Source organism: Pelodiscus sinensis, chromosome 19, assembly GCF_049634645.1.
Source record: "Pelodiscus sinensis isolate JC-2024 chromosome 19, ASM4963464v1, whole genome shotgun sequence".
Classification (NCBI taxonomy): Eukaryota; Metazoa; Chordata; order Testudines; family Trionychidae; genus Pelodiscus; species Pelodiscus sinensis.
Genome location: NC_134729.1, coordinates 6,025,158 through 6,046,282, shown reverse-complemented (window position 1 = coordinate 6,046,282; position 21,125 = coordinate 6,025,158). Strand labels below are relative to the sequence as shown.

General features: G+C 43.6%; 2 protein-coding genes across 5 annotated transcripts in view; both read left to right on the top strand.

Annotated features, from left to right (window-relative positions):
* DIP2B (disco interacting protein 2 homolog B) overlaps positions 1-5,571 on the top strand; it is a 170,839-nt gene extending 165,268 nt beyond the window's left edge. For all 3 annotated transcript variants that reach the window (XM_075902045.1, XM_075902044.1, XM_075902043.1), the window contains 2 exons: positions 509-632; positions 1,491-5,571. In XM_075902045.1, coding sequence (XP_075758160.1) covers positions 509-632; positions 1,491-1,743 — 377 coding nt within the window. In that variant the 3' untranslated portion in view covers positions 1,744-5,571. The remainder of the gene's footprint in view (positions 1-508; positions 633-1,490) is intronic.
* Positions 5,572-14,316: 8,745 nt separating this feature from the next.
* The window catches only part of ATF1 (activating transcription factor 1), a 52,961-nt gene continuing 46,152 nt past the window's right edge, over positions 14,317-21,125 (top strand). The window contains exon 1 of one of the 2 annotated variants that reach the window (XM_075902047.1): positions 14,317-14,481. The gene's annotated coding sequence lies outside the window, so the exon portion shown is untranslated. The remainder of the gene's footprint in view (positions 14,482-21,125) is intronic. The other variant, XM_075902046.1, reaches the window with a different exon arrangement.

The following is a 21,125-nucleotide window of genomic DNA, read 5'->3' as shown; positions in this document are numbered from 1 at the left end:
CTGTGGCATAGTACATGTAATTTCAAATATAAGTCTTGTCTGATTATGACAAGCAGTTCTTTCTGTCTCCATCTTTCCAGTCTGTTTTCTCCTTATAACTGTAGCTCTCTGGAGCATGATATGCTGGTGAGAAGGAAGAGAGCAAACTGACTTGGTATGCTAGCAGGGTTTGTTAGTATAACTCTATTGGTAATTCCCCTAGTAGACACACTGCTTGTGCCATCAAAAAGACTTTTTTAATAGTATAACTGCATCTACACTAGCACTTTTTGCTGGCATACAAATATTGTAAAGAATCACACCCCTAACCAACATTATTGCACTGACAAGTTTCTAGTTTAAACCTGTTATTTGTTAAGGATAGTGTAATTCTACCACTAGATTAGCCACTGGGAAATATACCAAGACCACAATTTGTAATGTTTTGCTTACAGCACTACTTAATCTTTTTTCATTTTTAAAATGCATTTTAAAATGCATGTGCAATTTTTCATTCCCGCAATCCCAGATCGCCATGATGCACTGTATGTCGTAGGAGCACTGGATGAAACTTTGGAGCTGAGAGGACTCCGTTATCATCCAATTGACATTGAGACTTCAGTATCTCGGACACACAGGAGCATTGCTGAATGGTAAACTAGGATGCTAGGGAATGCATGTATCCCCATTTACCTTTCAGTATGGAAGATGGTTGTACAGAATAGCAGAATCAAGTTGTAAAAACAAAAGGTTAGGAGTCAGATGGGCTCTGTTCTGAGATTTGCTGTGTAACCATAGGCAGGTCATATAACTATTTGGTACCTCAGTTTTCCTTTCTGTATATTGAGAATAATTGAGTTGAGGCCTAATTTACTATTCTTCTGTTTACACTTGCAGAACTGAGAGCAAATTTAGCCCACGTCAGATTAAGGAGCATCCTGATCTGTTTGTTAATGAAATGTTGGAAATTGCTGTGGCCTTTAACAACAGTTTCCTCTGTTCTTTTGCTCCCACCCATTTATTTTAAGGACACCTGCATCCTCAGAGCGATGCCTTCAAATGGGAAGGGAATTCAGAACTCTGAAAGCTGATGCAATAACTTAATATGTCTGAAAGAAAACAGAATTGTACTGGAGCTTTATGCTATGTGAACAATAGAATAGGATTTGTGGAGAGGAAAATGGAAGCAGTTGTTCCCAAATGTGGAAAGGACTGTGGCTGGGAATCCTTTTCAGAGTCAGAAGTGTAACTTTTTAGTATGCAGTTCCTCTACCATTTTCCCTCTCATGCCCCTCCGCTTACTCCCGCCATTTCCGTACTAAGATACTGGGTGTGTAGTCTGCTTACAGATAAGTGTGAGGAGTTCAAACATATGCTACATCCTATGTTAATTGTACTAGCTCTGCTTTCCCCAGACTGGGTACCTACAAAAAAAGGTCTGGTATTTGTACTGTTTATTACCATATCATCTGGGGACCTGAACAAAAATATATATTTTTATTAAATTTCAGTGCTGTATTCACATGGACCAACTTGCTGGTGGTAGTTGTGGAGCTGTGCGGCTGTGAACAGGAAGCCCTGGATTTAGTCCCTCTAGTTACCAACGTGGTTCTGGAAGAACATTACCTAATTGTGGGAGTTGTGGTGGTGGTTGATCCAGGAGTTATTCCCATCAACTCCAGAGGAGAAAAACAACGGATGCATCTCCGTGACAGTTTCCTGGCTGATCAATTAGATCCCATCTACGTTGCATATAACATGTAATGGGATAGAGGGGATGATGTTAACAAACTTTGTAGGACCACTAAAATGACCAATGATAGCTATAGAAATGAAGCTTGGTGAAAAGTACTAATACTTGATGTAAAAAGATTATGGTTGCTACCGTATTCTCTTCATTTCATCCTGTGGGATTATGATCACAACTACTAAGGGTCAAATGGAAATATGGTAGACGACGGAAAATGTTTGTAACAGTTTACTGAACATTAGCTTTATAGACAATGCAAAGTTGACAAGTGTGAGAGTTATAAAATTCCTAAGGCCTTTACAGTAGTGTTACTTTTTGTACATATTTGTATTTTTATCTAATACTGTTTTATGATTCTATAAGGGGAGGGTTTATTTACTTAAGATAATAAACTATTAAGAAAAGAGTTACCAGAGTCCTGCAGTTCCACAGTATATAACTTACTTTGCAATTGTACTGTAGCTATTCATTTCATGGAATCTCACTGCTTATTTAAAATTGTGCCATGACCAAACTCAATAACCCCCTGAAAGTAAAAATTACTTATTCCTATAGATATTTCATTAATTTAAAATGGATTTTGCCTATATTTAAAAAAAAATAATAATATACATAATTCAGTTAGAAAATTGGCTTAAATAATGAAGACAGCTGAAGCAAGAGGACATGTAATTTTTGAAGTCCTTAATATAAATTACATTTGGTTAGGCAACTAATGTGAGAAATACAAATATTACACAAGTTTTCCTAATTAAATATGTATGTAGACTTTTATTACTAGCCAGAATGTCATAGTATGTAGAAGCCCCTGTTTTAAGGCAAATCTTTCTAAATGAGGCTGAAGTATTTAAGCTTTAAAAACAAAAAATAAAAATTTGATAGAAATTGCATTGCATCTCTAGGATGCTTACCTGAAATGTGTGACAGCCTCAGCTTCCCTTCATTATGGAGCTTTGTGATTATAAAACATAAAGCTAAGATTATGGCACAGATTGGCAAAACAATTATATTCATTGATAGGGTTGTGGCTTCATCCTTAAGTTATTCCACAATGTAACCACAGTTACTGCAACAAATGCTATGCGTACAAGGGCTTCATATAGAAACTACCTTGAATTTCTTGGAGGCATTCACCAGAAAATATTTGATAATTCTGGAAGAAAGTTGGCTGAAAGCAGTAATGTGACTTTAAAAAAAAAGAGGAACAAAATGGCAACTGAAAGCAAAGAGAATGTTGTTCTAATGCATGCATAGTGAAATATCTTCAAAAAAGTCATTACAGCATCCTAAAATAGTTGGCCAGTTTGTGGCCTTTATAAATGCTGAAAAGCAGCAGCCTTAAAGTATGAAAGAAACACCAACCATTGGAAATTATTGTAGTTCTCTGGCACAGTGGGCTGAGGAAAAGACAAGGTTTGAGAATCAAGTCAAAATTACTTTTAGAAGCATTTCAGCATAGTTGGATTTCTTGTTTTTTCCCTTATGTGATTAAGAAAACAAAACTTTGGAAGCATATAAGATCTGATAGCAGAAATTGTAACTGCTCTTTTGGGCCAGTTGTGGTCTGTTATGTAAATAAATCCTTAAAATATTTTAATATGTATTATTTACCCCTGTAACAAGTATACAGTGTGTTTAGGTAATTTTTATAAAGGTTTATAATGTAAACTTGTATAAATCCAGATCTATAACAGCTATATTAAATGCTGCTCTGACAGACATCTGTAAACAAAGTTGTGGTTCTATACTTGAAACCCCCTCCTTATGGATGCTGTACAACAGTTCTTCATCGAGGGTTGGTGTTAAAATTCAGATACAAAGCTCAGAATATAGTCTCAAAATATTTAGGTTTAATTTGTCTGCCATAGAAGTTGAAGGGATATATCTGCATTGACTATGGCAGGTCTAACACAGAGAATTCCTCTTACAAACAAGCAACTTTAAAAATGTATTTTCTAAAGAGCTGATGTTAAATTCCTAGATTTTGAAATCAGACACTCGTGGATATTTTAAAATAACAGTAATTCCACGCTTATGTTGCTAGGTGATTATAATAAAATGTACAAAGCCTCCATATGAAAGTGGTTTGAACATCTTCTGCAAGAAATGGACAAGTATGCAGCTGCTGCTTATACAAATTAAATGCCAGTGTAGCTCAGCTGGATAACTGCACATAAACTGTTCATGATCAGACCAGACCTCCTTAAGATCTCCCTTTTTTATTACGCACTTTCCTTGCATTGCAACGATAATTTGCAATGAAACTTCATTTTGTTCTCTTGACTTTTGAGAAGACCATTCTAAAAGGCTTTTTTCATATCTTATCCTGTTTTGACTATTTTAAATCCTTGTCCACTGAGGGAGAACCATAGCACAGCTCTAAAAACTTAATTGATTGGGCTTCTCCGCTTATGTAATTTTTCATTAATAAAAATTCCCAGATGTGATACTAATTTAATCAGGAACACTAATATGTGCAGTGCAGCTTGAGTTTCTAGTGTGGCCTTTTGGAATTTTCCATCTATAAGGCTGAAATTCTCTCTCACGCTGTGAAGAGCTCCGTGGTTTTGATTTCTCCTCCATACATCTTGGCTTAGATTTCTGGAAACTGGTTGTTTTTAAATGTCTAGTTTAGTGTGATTCTAATTACCTGTATTCTAATCCATACATTTGTGTGACAAGGGACTAATGGAGAGTATTCAGTATAATAGCAAGAAGCATGTGTTAGAGGAATGAGCATGGGTCTGGGGGAGGGAGGAGGGTTAGGAAGTCCTGGATTCTAACTGGTTTTGCTGCTGATTTGCTGTGTAACCTTGGCCAAGTCATTTCACTGCCTCAGTTTGGAAATCTATAGATGGGAATATAATCTAATCCTGACAATTTCCCTGTAAATAACTAGTTATACAGCACTAAGTATTATCACTGATGCTTCCTTGAGGTTGGGAGTATAGTCATGTTCCTCCAAACTGATTATCCACTCATTTGATTCATCTTGGGAGAGCCTTGAGAGATGTTAACTAATTCACCCCAAAATATTTTCTCTTTGTAACAGAAAAGAATCCCCTAAGTGAATGATTCCTGACATTTAGATTCAGGAACCTAGCTGGTCAGCAAAGGATTTTACATTAGCTAGTCCTATTCAGAGCTGCATTTGTCTGCCTCCCTCCAAAACCATGTATAGTACCCTTTGAATCCAGCAATGAGTCCAAAGGAGCAAACCTACTCGTATTCAGTTTTGCTCTTTTGCAGTTAATCTGGTTGCCGCAGCCAAATAAACATCCCATTAGTGTCCATGCCATGAATCTGAATTAAGAGCTGAGATGTACCTGAGAACTATTACACTTGAACCTAAAACATAAGTTCTTATACGATTCCTGTCCTCAAATAAAATTGTGCCATTTATCTCTTTTCAAAACTGCTAAATTACTGAAAACACCCATTAACATATACAGGACAAAAATATCAGTAAATTTGGAAAGAATATGAGACTATTTGGGGGTATTTACCTAAAAGTCTGTTTAACACTTGCACTGCACTTCTGATAACTGTGTAATTAAGTTTGGTCATACTAATTTTGTCCTGGAGATAAAGTTGTAAAAACAAGATTACATTTTTAGTCTAAATGCAATTTTTCTTTAACTGTTGTCAACATATTTACCATTGTCAAATTCAGACTACAACATTATGTAATTATGTATAAAGGTTTTTTATTTATTTGAAATTAGAGTAGATATACATTTTAAAATTTAACATCTGGCTGGACAGTGTTCCATTAACGCATTGACTGTGTTTCCTTTGTCTTGTGTTAATAAATATTGATGCCTGATTGCTTTCTTAGTTTATCTGCTGTCTCTCCTAGCCTTTCTTGAGGAAGTGAACATTGGTTGTTCATGTGAATTTGGGAGCATAAAAGCATTCTTTAAACGTATTAAGATGTTTTGATATGCAAAAACCTGCTCTAATTACTTGATGCTAACAACCTGAATCTATGAGCTCTCTCAACTTCCATCAAACATTGAACATTGATTTGTTGATATAATATTCAAAATAGACTCTCAACTTTTGTTTAGAATGAGACTTATTAATTGGAATTTCTGATAAGTAGGTTATAAACAATTGCAATTGATTAATCTAAAAAAACTGTAGCTTATAAAATACTGAACATTGAGAAAAACATACGCTTTCCTGTAGAATTTTAAAAAGTTGCTCAGCATTACACTTCAGTGGTAGCAGAGATGCTCCAATGTTGAGTGCTTTTGAAAATATCACCCTCAAATATTTATCTTGCATAACTAAAGGTCCTGGTCCACAAAATGCTGAGCACCTGGCAAAATCCCTCTGAAACTGCTGAGAGTTGAGTGCACTCAACAAGTTACAGGATCCAGCCATAAGTGGTTTTACTACAGTTACTTTCTCATGATACATAGTTTCCATAACCATAATAAGTGAATTTTGAAGTGAATACACTTAAAAGTTCAAATCAGGGGTCACTTCCCTATCCAATCTGTGTTCAAGTTTACTATTGTGCTAATTTATTTATCTATAAAATATATACTAATGGAACACAATTTCACAGAAGTGAAAAGCTGCATTCTGATTGCTTTTGAACATGTTCAGTGCTTCTGCCAATTAGAAACCAGCCTATTTAAACAGTGAATACACAGGTGAACGGGTCCCATATGAGGAGAGGCTAAAGAGACTGGGACTTTTCAGTTTAGAAAAGAGGAGACTGAGGGGGGATATGATAGAGGTCTATAAAATCATGAGTGGTGTGGAGAGGGCTGATAAAGAAAAGTTATTTATTAGTTCCCATAACAGAAGAACTAGAGGACACCAAATGAAATTAATGGGTAGCAGGTTTAAAACTAATAAAAGGAAGTTCTTCTTCACACAGCGTGTTGTCAACCTGTGGAACTCCTTGCCAGAGGAGGCGGTGAAGGCTAGGACTATAATAGAGTTTAAAGAGAAGCTGGATAAATTCATGGAGGTTGGGTCCATAAAAGGCTATTAGCCAGGGGATAAAATGGTGTCCTTGGCCTCTGTTAGTCAAAGGCTGGAGAGGGATGGCAGGAGACAAATCGCTTGATCACTGTCTTCGGTCAACCCTCTCTGGGGTACCTGGTGCTGGCCACTGTCGGTAGACAGGATACTGGGCTAGATGGACCTTTGGTCTGACCCAGTATGGCCGTTCTTATGTTCTTACAGTTTGATTTCAGTTTGTGAATAAATTTGTGCAAGTTAAGCCTTCCTGCAATTTTGTTTAAAAAGATACAATTTTGACTTTCAGTATAATTACAATTTTTAAGGTTACACAGCTTGGTTTGCTCATATTCTCATGATCCACAAAATATTCTGAATTTTAGAAAATGTGGACTTTTGAAATACAAATTCCTTTTTTAAGGCACATTAACTTTGTACTCTGGCATTAATATCAATTAAGCCCATTTAAAGGTTTGACTTAAACACTGTACTGTTCATTGTTATGGAAATTATTTGTATTGCATACAGTTTACATTGTTAGACATATTAAGAGGGTTTTTCCTTGACTTTGGACTTGGGATGTAATAGTATAGTCGAACCGATAAGCAAAAGTTTATAGGTTAATGCTGTAGACTACATGCATTTCCCTCCCTCCACCCTTGCCAGTAATTTTTTTAGCAGGCTGTCTAGCAGACCAGCTCAGTTCTTGCTCACATGGGGTCCAGAACCTACTCCTGCTGCAGCTCTGCATTTAAAGTGTATTAGGAGCCAGGCAGGCGGTCTGGCTTAATTCCGACTCATGCCAGGTCCAGGAGCTCAGACCCACCTTAGACAGGGGCTGCTGCCACCCTGTTCTGCTGTCTCTTTATCAGAGGCAGCAGCACTGACCAACAGGTCCACAAGGGGACCTGCTTTTTAAACTAGCTCTTCTTATAGTCCAGCTCCCATCTGACACCCTGCACTGCCTCTGCCCCTGGAGACTATAAAATAGTCAATCGATAAGAATTCATGAGGTTACTCGACTATTCAGTTAACTGGTATTTAACATCCCTATCTTGGACTATACCCATTGTCTCCATTTATTATTTGTCAGGAAAGATTTTTATGCCATTTACCTCTTCTTTAAAACACTGTTAGATCCCTGGAAAAAAAACCATTAACTTACACAGGACAAAAATATCAGCAAAGTTGGAAAGAATATTAAGACTATTTGGGGGCATTTAATTTTAAAATGTAGGAGGGAAAAAAATCAATATGGTCAATATTACCCTTAAACTTCGTAATTCCAGATAGGATTTGAGTTCTTTGGACACCTGCCATGGCAGAACAACAGTATCATTAGAGATTTGACACTTAAATAATTTCTGTTCTCAAAAACTAACATTGTGTTGAAGGAACTCTTACCTTCTTAAAGTATCTGTAGATGTAAATAAATACTTTGGTAAAGTGAGATTATAATTTTATTATACTACAGCTGTACTATGTGTATAAAATGACCGCTTGGGGTCCCTTCCAGTTATAGTGTTCTATGAGTCTATGAAATGTGTGTAGATAGCCAAACAGGCTTTTCCAAAAACCCTACATAGCAGTCCTACCATGCTTTCCCTTTTTTATATTAACATATTCCCTTTCCAGAAAGCCTTTTTCACACAGCTTAGCCTGGTTATAAAATCAATTTAAGGTCTATTTTCTGTAATTTTCTCTTATTACTAGGGCACATATTTTTTTCAATCTTGATTGTCTGGGGCAACTGTGTAAATAGTAAAAGGATAACCTGACTAGAGTCCTGAATTATACAGCTATCAAGCATAACTGGTTGGTGCTTTGTTAGTTATGTTACCCTTTATTTTCTAATTCCTTTTACCATGCTTTTCAAGAAGTGGGGTTAGATTTCAGTTACCTATATTTATCGGGTGATTTTAGGACACTTTCAGTTTTGGTTACAACAGTACTATCAAGATGTGCTTATATGTTGGTGAAGTAATATAACAATATATTGTAACTTTAGTACTTATCTCTCCAACAAAACCTTATACAATACTGCTTGAGAACAGTTTTTGGGCAGCTATACACGATGGGATCAAGTTGATCTAAGCTATTGGAATTCTTAATAGAATAACTCAGATTGTTATATACTTGAATAATCTACTTGAATGATCTACTTATCATGGGGTCCACACTGCACTTGGTCAACAGAAGAAACTCCCCAATTGATTCCCCTTATTCATTTTGTTCTTGTGGAGTACCAAAGTCAATGGCAGTCGATTTAGTGGATTGTCACTAGACTAAGAAGCAGGTAACTGGCTAATTGTGTATACAATTAGTTAATAAGGGAAGTTGCTCAGTCATGGCTCACACTGGGTCTGTGACTGCTGAGGCTCTACATTTTAAATGTAGTAAGAGCCAGCTTGGCTGGGATTCCCCGTAAACAGGCTGCTGCCAGAGCAGCCTGTGTTGGTGGCCAGTCTGGACTGCTGCAGATGGGGCTGCTCTTGAAGATGCAGAGCAGCCTCTGAAGCAAGCCTGCTTCATGGCAGCCAACCTTGCCCCTCCACCTGGCACTGCTGCCTCCGGGGTGGAAGGGAGGGCGGGGAGGTGGCAGTATGGAGACAGTGCTGGGGCTCCCTGCAGCACTGGCTCCTGCTTTGGGCCCTCCTCCCCCACCCCCTGCTGCCTAGGCTTACCGGGTAATTGACTACTTGCTTACATCCCTACACTAGACCTATTAATTTGACCCCACCATGGTGGAAATGAGCCCTTTTTATGAACAGATGCTTGAGAATTTACAGTTGGGAGCCTTAGTTCCAAGAGAAATTAAAGAATTAACAAAGCATTTTTCTATTTGCAATGTTATACATGTTTTTCTTTAAAAAAAAAAAAATCCTCCAACTATTTGCTTCTTTATGAAAAAATGGTGTAAACCCTCCCAAGAATGTTCATTGGTTTTTGGGCTCTGTGTGACGGAGACTATCTACTGCCTGGAAAAGTCAGGCAGTGTTTTAGAATTGTATTAGTTTAGCAAATCAAAACTGAGGGATAACAAAAGCATAGAACTGCATATAAAATGTTATTTAGTGCTTTAACCTTACCATGAGAAACAAACATCCAGGGTTTGAAAAAGTGGCCGCTAATTAACTAATGTGCATTAGAGATCACTGTTTAAAACTAATGGACAATAGTTTTCCTGTACAGGGTGAAACCTCCAGCCAATATTTTTTATTACACAAGCAATGGATTCTAATTTTTGATACAGGATAGCTTATCCAATACCAGAAGTGCCATCTTACCCAAGACCAGCACTATAATGATTACTCTGTAGCATTTATTGTCTTTTCTGTCTACTAAAACGAGCCTGCAATACGACAGTGCGCAGCAAAGCAAGCTACTGCTTCTAATATGAAATGTATATCAGAATGGTATTGGAGAAAGAGCTTGGCATTAACTGTCTTTTTCACAGCCTCCCCCACTAGCTAATTAACTGGAACAGGAGATATATCATTACTAGGTTAGTTTCAGAAATTTAGATTCTCAGTTGCAATGACATTTAGGGATGTAAGCGACTAGTAGTCTAGTCACTCAACTAGTCTCTTCCCCGCACCTCCTTGCTGCCTCTATCAGAGGCAGCAAGGGGTGGGTGGGGCAGGAATTGGTGCTGGGGGTTGTCAGCTTAAAAGCTGGTTCCCCGATCACCATCTCCTCAGGGGACTGGGGAGGCAGAGGCATAGCAGGGGGACTCAATACATTTAAAAAGCAGAGACGCAAGCCGGGACAGCTGATTCCCAGCCCGTACGCAATTCCCCCAGCTGCACCTCTGCTTTTTAAATGTAAAAGAGCCTAGCGGCTCTTAATACATTTAAAGAGCAGAGGTGCAGCATCTGGGACTGGGAGCTAAACCAGCTGTGGCTCTGCAGTTTCCCCCCTTATCGACTAATCGAGTAGCCAATGGAAATTCCATTGACTACTCGATTAGCTGATAAAATGCAATTTAACATCCTTATAAAATTATTAAATTTAAAGGCAATCCTCCAAACCCCTTTGTGGATCTCTTCATGGTAGGATTATAGTATTCAAATAACCAAAATTTAGGTTTCTATTGCTTGTCTTTAAGTCACATCTGCAGCTAGAATTCAACCCCCTCACTAGCCATATGTAACAATGATGTGTTTTATAATTGCTTTAACATAAACTAGAAGTCTGAAATAAATACTTGCGGTCTTCCCTTTTAGACCAAACCTTTTACAAACAATTTTGTACGCACTGAGGCAAAAGGGAGTTTTTACAGTATTTTACGATAAAGGGTTAGTATAACGTCAAATTTAGTTTTGGAGGTAAAGAAATAGCTTCTGTAACTTAAACTAGTAATTACACTTTTTTCACTATTTGTAACGTAACAGCATAATTTTAGTGCAGAAGTGAAATTTAGTGTGAAATTTACTACTAGAAACTAACTGGAAAAAAATGGAATTCACTAGTCAGTGTCTGAGCTGCAAACTAACAAGTACAATGTAAATTCCAAAGTTAACAAGAATGATACATTTAAAAAAATGTTTTCAAAATGTAATTTGATTTAATTTAATAACTTAATTATTTAAAATTTAATTGTTTAAAAATAAATTTTTTGAAAAGTGTGAAGGAACTGATTTTAAAAGTCAATTCTGGTTAAACTTTTAATATATAAAGATAATGTAAATATTAAAAACAAAACAGGAAGAATGCGAAAAGGTGACATGCCTTAAAGCTCAAGATCATGAGCTTTGTCATAGTTACCCTCTTGTCATTGGAATTCTGTTCATTTGTGTGTTGCTGGCAGCAGTGGAGGGTGCATGGCTTATGTACAAACTGCAAAGCATTAACATTCTATTCAACAGCCTTTGAGGGCCACCTCCAACATTCATTGAAATCAGTGGAAAGACTCCAGACTTAAATTTATGTGTGGAGCAATTTTGACACTGCTTCCATTATAGTAAATAGTTAAAACTCTCTGTGATTGGGACCCTGAACATAGCGTAGCTGTGAAAGAATCACTGTGAACAGAAAGGGAATATTACTCATGTACTGTACTAACTATCATGTGCAACTTTTATTTTTTCTTTGCGATTATTTATGCAGACAAAAGGTAGCAAATCTGTATGTTTCGATACGAGAGTAAGAATGTCAGTAATGCTACATTTACATGTTTGATCTTTGAACTTAGTCTAAAGCCACCTTTACTATGCAATTTGTAAAGAGAAAATAGGCTAAAGAGAAACCCAGGTCTATTTTTAGTGGTTTAACGTCCTTTATTTTAAAGTGTATTGAAACAATAATAGTGTTAAAGTCTGTCTAACAAGAATTGCTTAAAATTGCACATCATTGTATTAGATCTACATGTGTACCATTTTAAAGGAAATATATTTTTCTGGAATTTGTTTTACTGTATTTAAATTCTGATGAACCAGGTGTTAACCACCAGTAAATTAAGTATAATTCTGTGGCAGAATTTGATGTGTTGCTTTATTCATGTTTGATTGATACATCTGATTTTTTTTCATATTTCAGTTGCAAAATAAAATTAAATGCTTTTATTTCTGTTGAGTGATTATTTGAATATGAAAGAGAGATCAAGCTGTACAGGAGGTCTCTGGCAAAGTCAATTTTAATTATTTGGGGCTGCTTTTAAATTATTTAATGTTGGATGTCTTTCTTTCTTTCTGCAACCTGTCAAACGAGTTGCATAGGCTTTTTGGTGCTCTTGTGCAATCTGTTTGAATTGACTACAGTGCATTAGTTGGCCTTTCTGTAAACCTAGGACCAACAAACAATATTGCAACTTTAGGCCAGCCAAGGCATCAGGTTTAGGGAAGGGGCCAATTTTGAGAAACATCAGAAAATGTTGTTACGGCTACCATCTTATAAGCAACATGTTAATAACACAATCACCATTGCACTGGCTTTCCACTTTTTCTTATCGATATACTTATTACATTCTCCCAAATTAACATTAGTCATGCTTGTGATATCACAAGACAACACGGCTACTTGTTACCATGTTTGTGATATTCAAAACTGTTACTATGTCATCCAGTGATTCTCAATCGGGGTACTTCTACCCTGGGGGTTTCTCAGAAGTCTTCCACGAGGCGTATCAACTCATATAGATATTCACCTAGTTTTACAACATGCTACATAAAAAAACACAAGGGATGTACAAACTAAAATTTTATGAACAATTATTTGTTAATAATGTTCTGTATATCATGCACTATGCATTATGAAATGTAAGTACAATATTTATATTTCAATTGTATGATATACAGAAAAGCAAATTTTCAGCAATAGTGTGCTGTGACACTTGTATTCTTATGTCTAATTTTATGAGTTTTTAAGTGACGTAAAGAGGGGGGACAAAAGACAAATCAGACTCAAGGATAGAGTAGTCTGAAAATATTGAGAGCCACTGTTTTAATCTTTACAAGAGATAGGTTTTTTTTTTAAAAAAAAGTATTAAATGTATATTTAAAAAGCTGTAATAGACGTATGTTGTAATTACAGTAGACTTCCGATAATCCAGAACCTATGGGACCTAGGTGGTGCTGGATTATCAAATATGCCGGATTAGCAGGAGGTACTATAAACTGGTTTTATATATATATATATATATATATATATATATATATATACACACACACACACACACACACACACACACACACACACACACTATGTACTGGATATAAAGTGTTCTTAACCCTTTTTATTGTACATCCTGTATATAGTATACTGTAATATTTTAGTTTTTTAAGCCTTTTTTTACCCTTTTTACTCAGTTCAGCTGCTGCTGCTGCTACCTTGACTCATTTTTTGCTGACGCTCACGGACTATCAGGAGTGCCAGACTATTGGATGCCGGACTATTGGAGTTTTACTGTAATTAGTTTTCACTATGACAGACCTAAAAATCAGACAAGAACAAAAGGGTTGCCAGATGGTTCCAACAAAAATACTGGACACATTTGAGATTACGTCACAATCTACATTACCTCTTATTTAGAGAATCCTGAACATTTATATTTTCTCATTTATAGTTTTTCCATTTTTCTTGAACTACTCGACTGTCCGGTTTAAAGCACCCCTAAACAAAAGCTGGGGTAGGTACCAGTCTCTTGTCACCAAAATGCTGTGACATTTTGCAAGAAAACATTTGTCAACTGTAAACCCAGGTGTATAGATGAAAACTGTTTTGCCCACCGCTGCAATTGAATCTTTGGGGTAGAAAGCTGCCGCTGAGTGAGCGCGCACAGCAACGCTACCCAATTTAGTAGGAAGGGGCGAAGGTATTTCTCTCCTCAGGGTGGTTTTTCGTTCGCATTTAGTTCCTCGGGCAGGTGCTCGCTCTAGGCTGATATCCCCGGGCAGAGGGATGCGGCGCTGCCCTCTCCCCCCGTCCCACGTGTCCGCGGGCTGCAGCCAGCGCCCGGGCGTGGCTGGGACAGGCCGATCCTCTGCCTTCGTCGCTCTGGGCGGAAATACTCCGCGGTTGACTAATGTCAACGTCACTCGGATCGCCGCTCTAGGCTGGGAACTCTATAGTCGGACTCTCTAGCCAGGCCTCCCGGGGGACTCTATGGTTGCAGCCCGCCCACCCCGAGCGTCCCGGCAGGGCCTGCTGTGTTTACGATGCCGGCGGCGCCGGTTTCCTGAGACAGCGGCAGCGGGCAAGAGTAGCGGCGCGGCGGCTCTTCCCTCTGGGCTCTCGCGGGGCGAGGAGGGCGGCGCGGCCGTTGGGCCTCTGAGGTAAAAGCGGACGCGAGCGCGAGCGACTCCATCGGGGCGCGAGCGGGAAGGGCGGGCGGGCGCGACCGACTGATGGGGGGGGGGGGGGGGGAGACGCGGGCGCTGAGGGAGCGCGAGGCGGGGGATGGGGGAGGGGAGCGAGCGGATCGCTCAGGTCCCCACTCCTGGGGGCGTGGGCCAGGCAGCTGCTGTGCGCCCTCCCCCCTCGCGCGCTGGGCTCGTCGTTACTCAGCCCCCGCCCCCTCTCCCCTCGCTCGCCTCACCCGTGGCCCAGCGCGGAGCCTACAAGCCTCCCTCCCCGCTTACCCGAGCGGCGCCTGCGCTGCCTGCGGCTCCTACCTCCCGCCCCCATGTCACCGCCAGGGCAGCGGGACGTGCCTTGCCCGCCCCAGCATCCTGGCAGGCCTGCCCCGCGGCACGCAGCTGTGGCGCCGGACACAGACAGTGTCTCTCCGCTCGCGCCGTGTCTCCTCAGACGTGTCCCCTCGCGCCGCCTCCTCCTAACGGCATATAACGTACACACCGCGCGTGTCCCCTCGCGCCGCGCCTCCTAACGGCATATATCGTACACACCGCGCGTGTCCCCTCGCGCCGCCGCCTCCTAACGGCATATATCGTACACACCGCGCGTGTCCCCTCGCGCCGCCGCCTCCTAACGGCATATATTGTACACACCGCGCGTGTCCCCTCGCGCCGCCGCCTCCTAACGGCATATATCGTACACACCGCGCGTGTCCCCTCGCGCCGCCGCCTCCTAACGGCATATATTGTACACACCGCGCGTGTCCCCTCGCGCCGCCGCCTCCTAACGGCATATAACGTACACACCGCGCGTGTCCCCTCGCGCCGCCGCCTCCTAACGGCATATATCGTACACACCGCGCATGTCCCCTCGCGCCGCCTCCTAACGGCATATATCGTACACACCGCGCGTGTCCCCTCGCGCCGCCGCCTCCTAACGGCATATATCGTACACACCGCGCGTGTCCCCTCGCGCCGCCGCCTCCTAACGGCATATAACGTACACACCGCGCGTGTCCCCTCGCGCCGCCGCCTCCTAACGGCATATATCGTACACACCGCGCGTGTTCCCTCGCGCCGCCGCCTCCTAACGGCATATATCGTACACACCGCGCGTGTCCCCTCGCGCCGCGCCTCCTAACGGCATATATCGTACACACCGCGCGTGTCCCCTCGCGCCGCCGCCTCCTAACGGCATATATCGTACACACCGCGCGTGTCCCCTCGCGCCGCCGCCTCCTAACGGCATATATCGTACACACCGCGCGTGTCCCCTCGCGCCGCCGCCTCCTAACGGCATATATCGTACACACCGCGCGTGTCCCCTCGCGCCGCCGCCTCCTAACGGCATATATCGTACACACCGCGCGTGTCCCCTCGCGCCGCCGCCTCCTAACGGCATATATCGTACACACCGCGCGTGTCCCCTCGCGCCGCCGCCTCCTAACGGCATATATCGTACACACCGCGCGTGTCCCCTCGCGCCGCCGCCTCCTAACGGCATATATCGTACACACCGCGCGTGTCCCCTCGCGCCGCCGCCTCCTAACGGCATATATCGTACACACCGCGCGTGTCCCCTCGCGCCGCGCCTCCTAACGGCATATATCGTACACACCGCGCGTGTCCCCTCGCGCCGCCGCCTCCTAACGGCATATATTGTACACACCGCGCGTGTCCCCTCGCGCCGCCGCCTCCTAACGGCATATAACGTACACACCGCGCGTGTCCCCTCGCGCCGCCGCCTCCTAACGGCATATATCGTACACACCGCGCGTGTTCCCTCGCGCCGCCGCCTCCTAACGGCATATATTGTACACACCGCGCGTGTCCCCTCGCGCCGCCGCCTCCTAACGGCATATATCGTACACCCCGCGCGTGTCCCCTCGCGCCGCCGCCTCCTAACGGCATATATCGTACACCCCGCGCGTGTCCCCTCGCGCCGCCGCCTCCTAACGGCATATATCGTACACCCCGCGCGTGTCCCCTCGCGCCGCCGCCTCCTAACGGCATATAACGTACACACCGCGCGTGTACCCTCGCGCCGCCGCCTCCTAACGGCATATATCATACACCCCGCACGTGTCCCCTCGCGCCGCCGCCTCCTAATGGCATATATCGTACACACCGCGCGTGTCCCCTCGCGCCGCCGCCTCCTAACGGCATATATCGTACACACCACGCGTGTCCCCTCGCGCCGCCGCCTCCTAACGGCATATATCGTACACACCGCGCGTGTCCCCTCGCGCCGCCGCCTCCTAACGGCATATATCGTACACACCGCGCGTGTCCCCTCGCGCCGCCGCCTCCTAACGGCATATATCGTACACACCGCGCGTGTCCCCTCGCGCCGCCGCCTCCGAACCGCATATAATGTACACACCGCGCGTGTCCCCTCGCACCGCCTACTCCTAACCGCATATAACGTACGCACCGCGCGTGTCCCCTCGCATCGCCACTTCCGAACCGCATATATCGTACGCACCGCGCGTGTCCCCTCGCGCCGCCTACTCCTAACCGCATATATCGTACACACCGCGCGTGTCCCCTCGCATCGCCACTTCCGAACCGCATATATCGTACACACCGCGCGTGTCCCCTCGCATCGCCACTTCCGAACCGCATATATTGTGTACACCGCGCGTGTCCCCTTGTGTCACCACTTCCGAACCGCATATATCGTACGCACCGCGCGTGTCCCCTCGCGCCGCCTACTCCTAACCGCATATATCGTACACACCGCGCGTGTCCCCTCGCATCGCCACTTCCGAACCGCATATATCGTATACACCGTGCGTGTCCCCTTGTGTCACCACTTCCGAACCGCATATATCGTACACACCGCGCGTGTCCCCTCGCATCGCCACTTCCGAACCGCATATATCGTGTAGACCGCGCGTGTCCCCTTGTGTCACCACTTCCGAACCGCATATAACGTACACATCGCGCGTGCCTTCTGCCTTCTCTTAACCGCATATAACGTACACATCGCGCGTGTCCCCTCGCGCTGCCTTCTCTTAACCGCATATAACGTACACACCACGCATGTCCCCTTCCGCCGCCACCTCCTAACTGCATATAATGTACACACCGTGCGTGTCCCGTTGCACCACCGCCTCCTAACTGCATATAATGTACACACTGCGCGTGTCCCCTTGCGCCGCCACCTCCTAACTGCATATAATGTACACGCCGCATGTGTCCCCTTGCGCCGCCACCTCCTAACTGCATGTAATGTACACGTCGCGCGTGTCCCCTTGCGCCGCCATCTCCTAACCGCATATAATGTACACACCGCGCGTGTCTCCTTGCGCCGCCGCCTCCTAACCGCATATAATGTACACGCCATGCGTGTCCCGTTGCACCGCCACATCCTAACATACCATACCACGCATGTCCCCTCATGTCCCCCACATACATACCACGCATGTCCCCTCGTGCCACTGCATCCTAACTGCACACATTTATATTTTATCATTTATATTTTTTCAATTTGTTTCTTGAACTACTGAGCTACTGGACTGTCCGGTTCAAAACTGGACATCTAGCCACCCTAAACAAAAGCTGTGGTAGATACTACTGTAGTCTCTTCTGCCACCAAAATGCTGTGACATTTTGCAAGAAAACATTTGTCAACTGTAAATACAGGTGTATAGATGAAAGAACTGTTTTGCCCACCACTGAAAGTGAATCTTTGTGGTAGAAAGCTGCAGCTGTTTGAGAGCGCACAGCAATGCTACACACAGCATGTGTCCCAACTGCACACAACGTACTGCGTGTCCCATCACACCGCCGTGTCCTGCCCTACACATAACATACAGCGCATGTCCCCTCATGCTGCCAGTCCAAACCACACATAACGTACATACCGCATGTGTCCCCTCGCGCCGCCATGTCCTGATTGCACATAACGTACACACACAGTGTTTCCCGTTGTGCCGCCACACCCTAACCGCACATAATGTACACACACAGTACGTGTTCCCTCCCACTGCCGCGTCCTAAGTGCACATAACGTACACACACTGCACGTCCCCTCCCACTGATGCATCTGAACTGCACATAACGTACACGCACAGCATATCTCGTCGCGCCACCGCGTTCTAAACACACATAAGGTACATACAGTGTGTGTCCCCCCTTGCACCGCCACGTCCTGTCCTGCACATAATACACATACAACACGTGTCCCCTTGTGTCGCCGCATCTTGCCCTGCACATAATGTACACATAGCATGTGTCCTGTTGCATCGCCTTGCACAAAATGTACACACACAATGTGTGTCCCCTCGTGCCCACCGCGTCCTGCCCTGCGCATAATGTGCACATAACGTACACACACAGCGCATGTCCCCTCACGTGTTTCCCCTTGCACCTCTGCTTCCTGCTCTGTATATAACATACACACAGCATATGAACACTCATGCCTGCCACTGAGGGGGAAATCTCGCTCCCCTGGGGTACAGAGCCCCCAGAAGGGTCCGAGGCCGGAGGTCAAATCAGTGAGGCAGGAGAGAAACCTAGAAGGGAAAACTTTATGAGGCATGCATGCAGGCTGTCACTTCCAAGAGTGAAAGCAGCAGCAATGAGAGACAGATTCAGGTATCCTATATACAGAATGCTTAGACAGTTCAGTTGTTGATTGTTCTTCTTTAACATATCAAAGTCTCAGCAGAAGTACTCTGAGACTTCTGTTCACCCCAGGAGTGCTAGAAGTAAGTTTTTACAGTATACAAAGCCACATGAGAACTTGAGTGGAGGAGTCTACAAGGCAAACTGTGACAAAGATAAGGGTTTACATGACAAATTGTGACAGACTAGGAGTATCCATGAACTTGAGATAGGAGGCATTGTAAGGGTCTTGATTAGAGTTAATTTGATTTCTCTCTGTTACAGGGAGAGAGGGCTGGAAAACTTTTTAACCCTTACAGCAGTTTTCTTTTAGAGAGTTTTGATTTCTTGCACAGTCCCCCCTTTAGACACAATTGGAGTTATTGGATTTTCCCCACACCACATCCCGCCCTGCACATAACGTACAGACAACTGTGTGTTCCCTTCTGCTGCCGTGTCTTGCCCTGCACATAATGTGTGCCCCCTTCGTACCTGCAGTGTGCTCCCCTGCACATTATGTACATAGATCGTGTGTCTCCACACACAGTTTCTCCTCGTGGCCACTGTGTGCTGCCCTGCGCATAACATACGCACACATTGCCCATCCTGCACCCTGAGTCCTCTAATGCTGTGTCACCTTACAGTGTGTCCTCTGTGCTACCCTGCATTACCTATAACAAACACACATCACTTGTCACATGCTGAGTCTCTTTTGTGCCTACCGTGTGCTGCCCTGCATTACCTATAATGTACACATTTATTGCCCATTCCACAGTGTCCTCTCATGTTGGCATTGTGCTGCCCTGCATTGCCTATAATGTACATACACATTGCCTGTCTTGCACCCTGAATCCACTCACACCAGCCTTGTGATGCTCTGCACTTCCTATAATATACATCCTGCGCAGTGTCCCCTCACACCAGCTTTGTGATGCTCTGCATTGTCTATAATGTACACATATTACCCACTCCGCACCTTGTCTCTCCCATCAGGTCTGCTTCACAGGGCCTCACCTCACTTCCCACGCAGCCATCTCACCTGTACTCTATGTCCTCTCACCTGTACTCACACAGCGTGTAGTCAACCTGTGGAACTCCTTGCCAGAGGAGGCTGTGAAGGCTAGGACTATAATAGAGTTTAAAGAGACGCTAGATAATTTCATGGAGGTTAGGTCCATAAAAGGCTATTAGCCAGGGGATAAAATGGTGTCCTTGGCCTCTGTCTGTCAGAGGCTGGAGAGGGATGGCAGGAGACAAATCGCTTGATCATTGTCTTCGGTCCACCCTCTCTGGGGCACCTGGTGCTGGCCACTGTCGGTAGACAGGATACTGGGCTAGATGGACCTTTGGTCTGACCCACTACGGCCGTTCTTATGTTCTTATGTCCCTACGCATGATGTCCACTTCAACTAGCTTTGTGATGTTCTGCATTACCTAGAACAGTGGCATTACCTAAAACCAGCAACCCATTGGAGTGTAATGTGTATCTCACAAGACATTTTGTTTATTGTTGCCCGTGTGCAGGTTTGCCAGATTCAGTTGTTTTTTGTCCATGTAAGTTTTCTTCTACTGGTATTGCTAAAGTGATAGGCATGCTTATTGCACATCACATTGACTGTGAGAATTGTGCGCTCCCTCATACATACAAACAATGTGCTGCTTCAGTTCAATAAGCACACCATGCAAATTCTAGACACAAAGGCATGTAAGCATAGTTAGGTTGCCCATCACTGGCCTATAACATGAATATTTACTCACCTCATACTCTGTCTCCTCTTGCTGTATCCCCTTGCATCACCTTTGTGATGTCCTGCATTGTCCATAATATACTTGTGTTGTCCCATGTCATTCATGTCCTGTATCCACTTGCTTCACCTTTATAAGCGCTGGGTCACCATATGTGCTGTTCATATCTCACCATACCCTGTATCCCATTCTGGTATCCTGCATTACCCATCACAGCATATACCCACACCAAACATACCTCACAGGTTCCCACATAATCAGCAGGG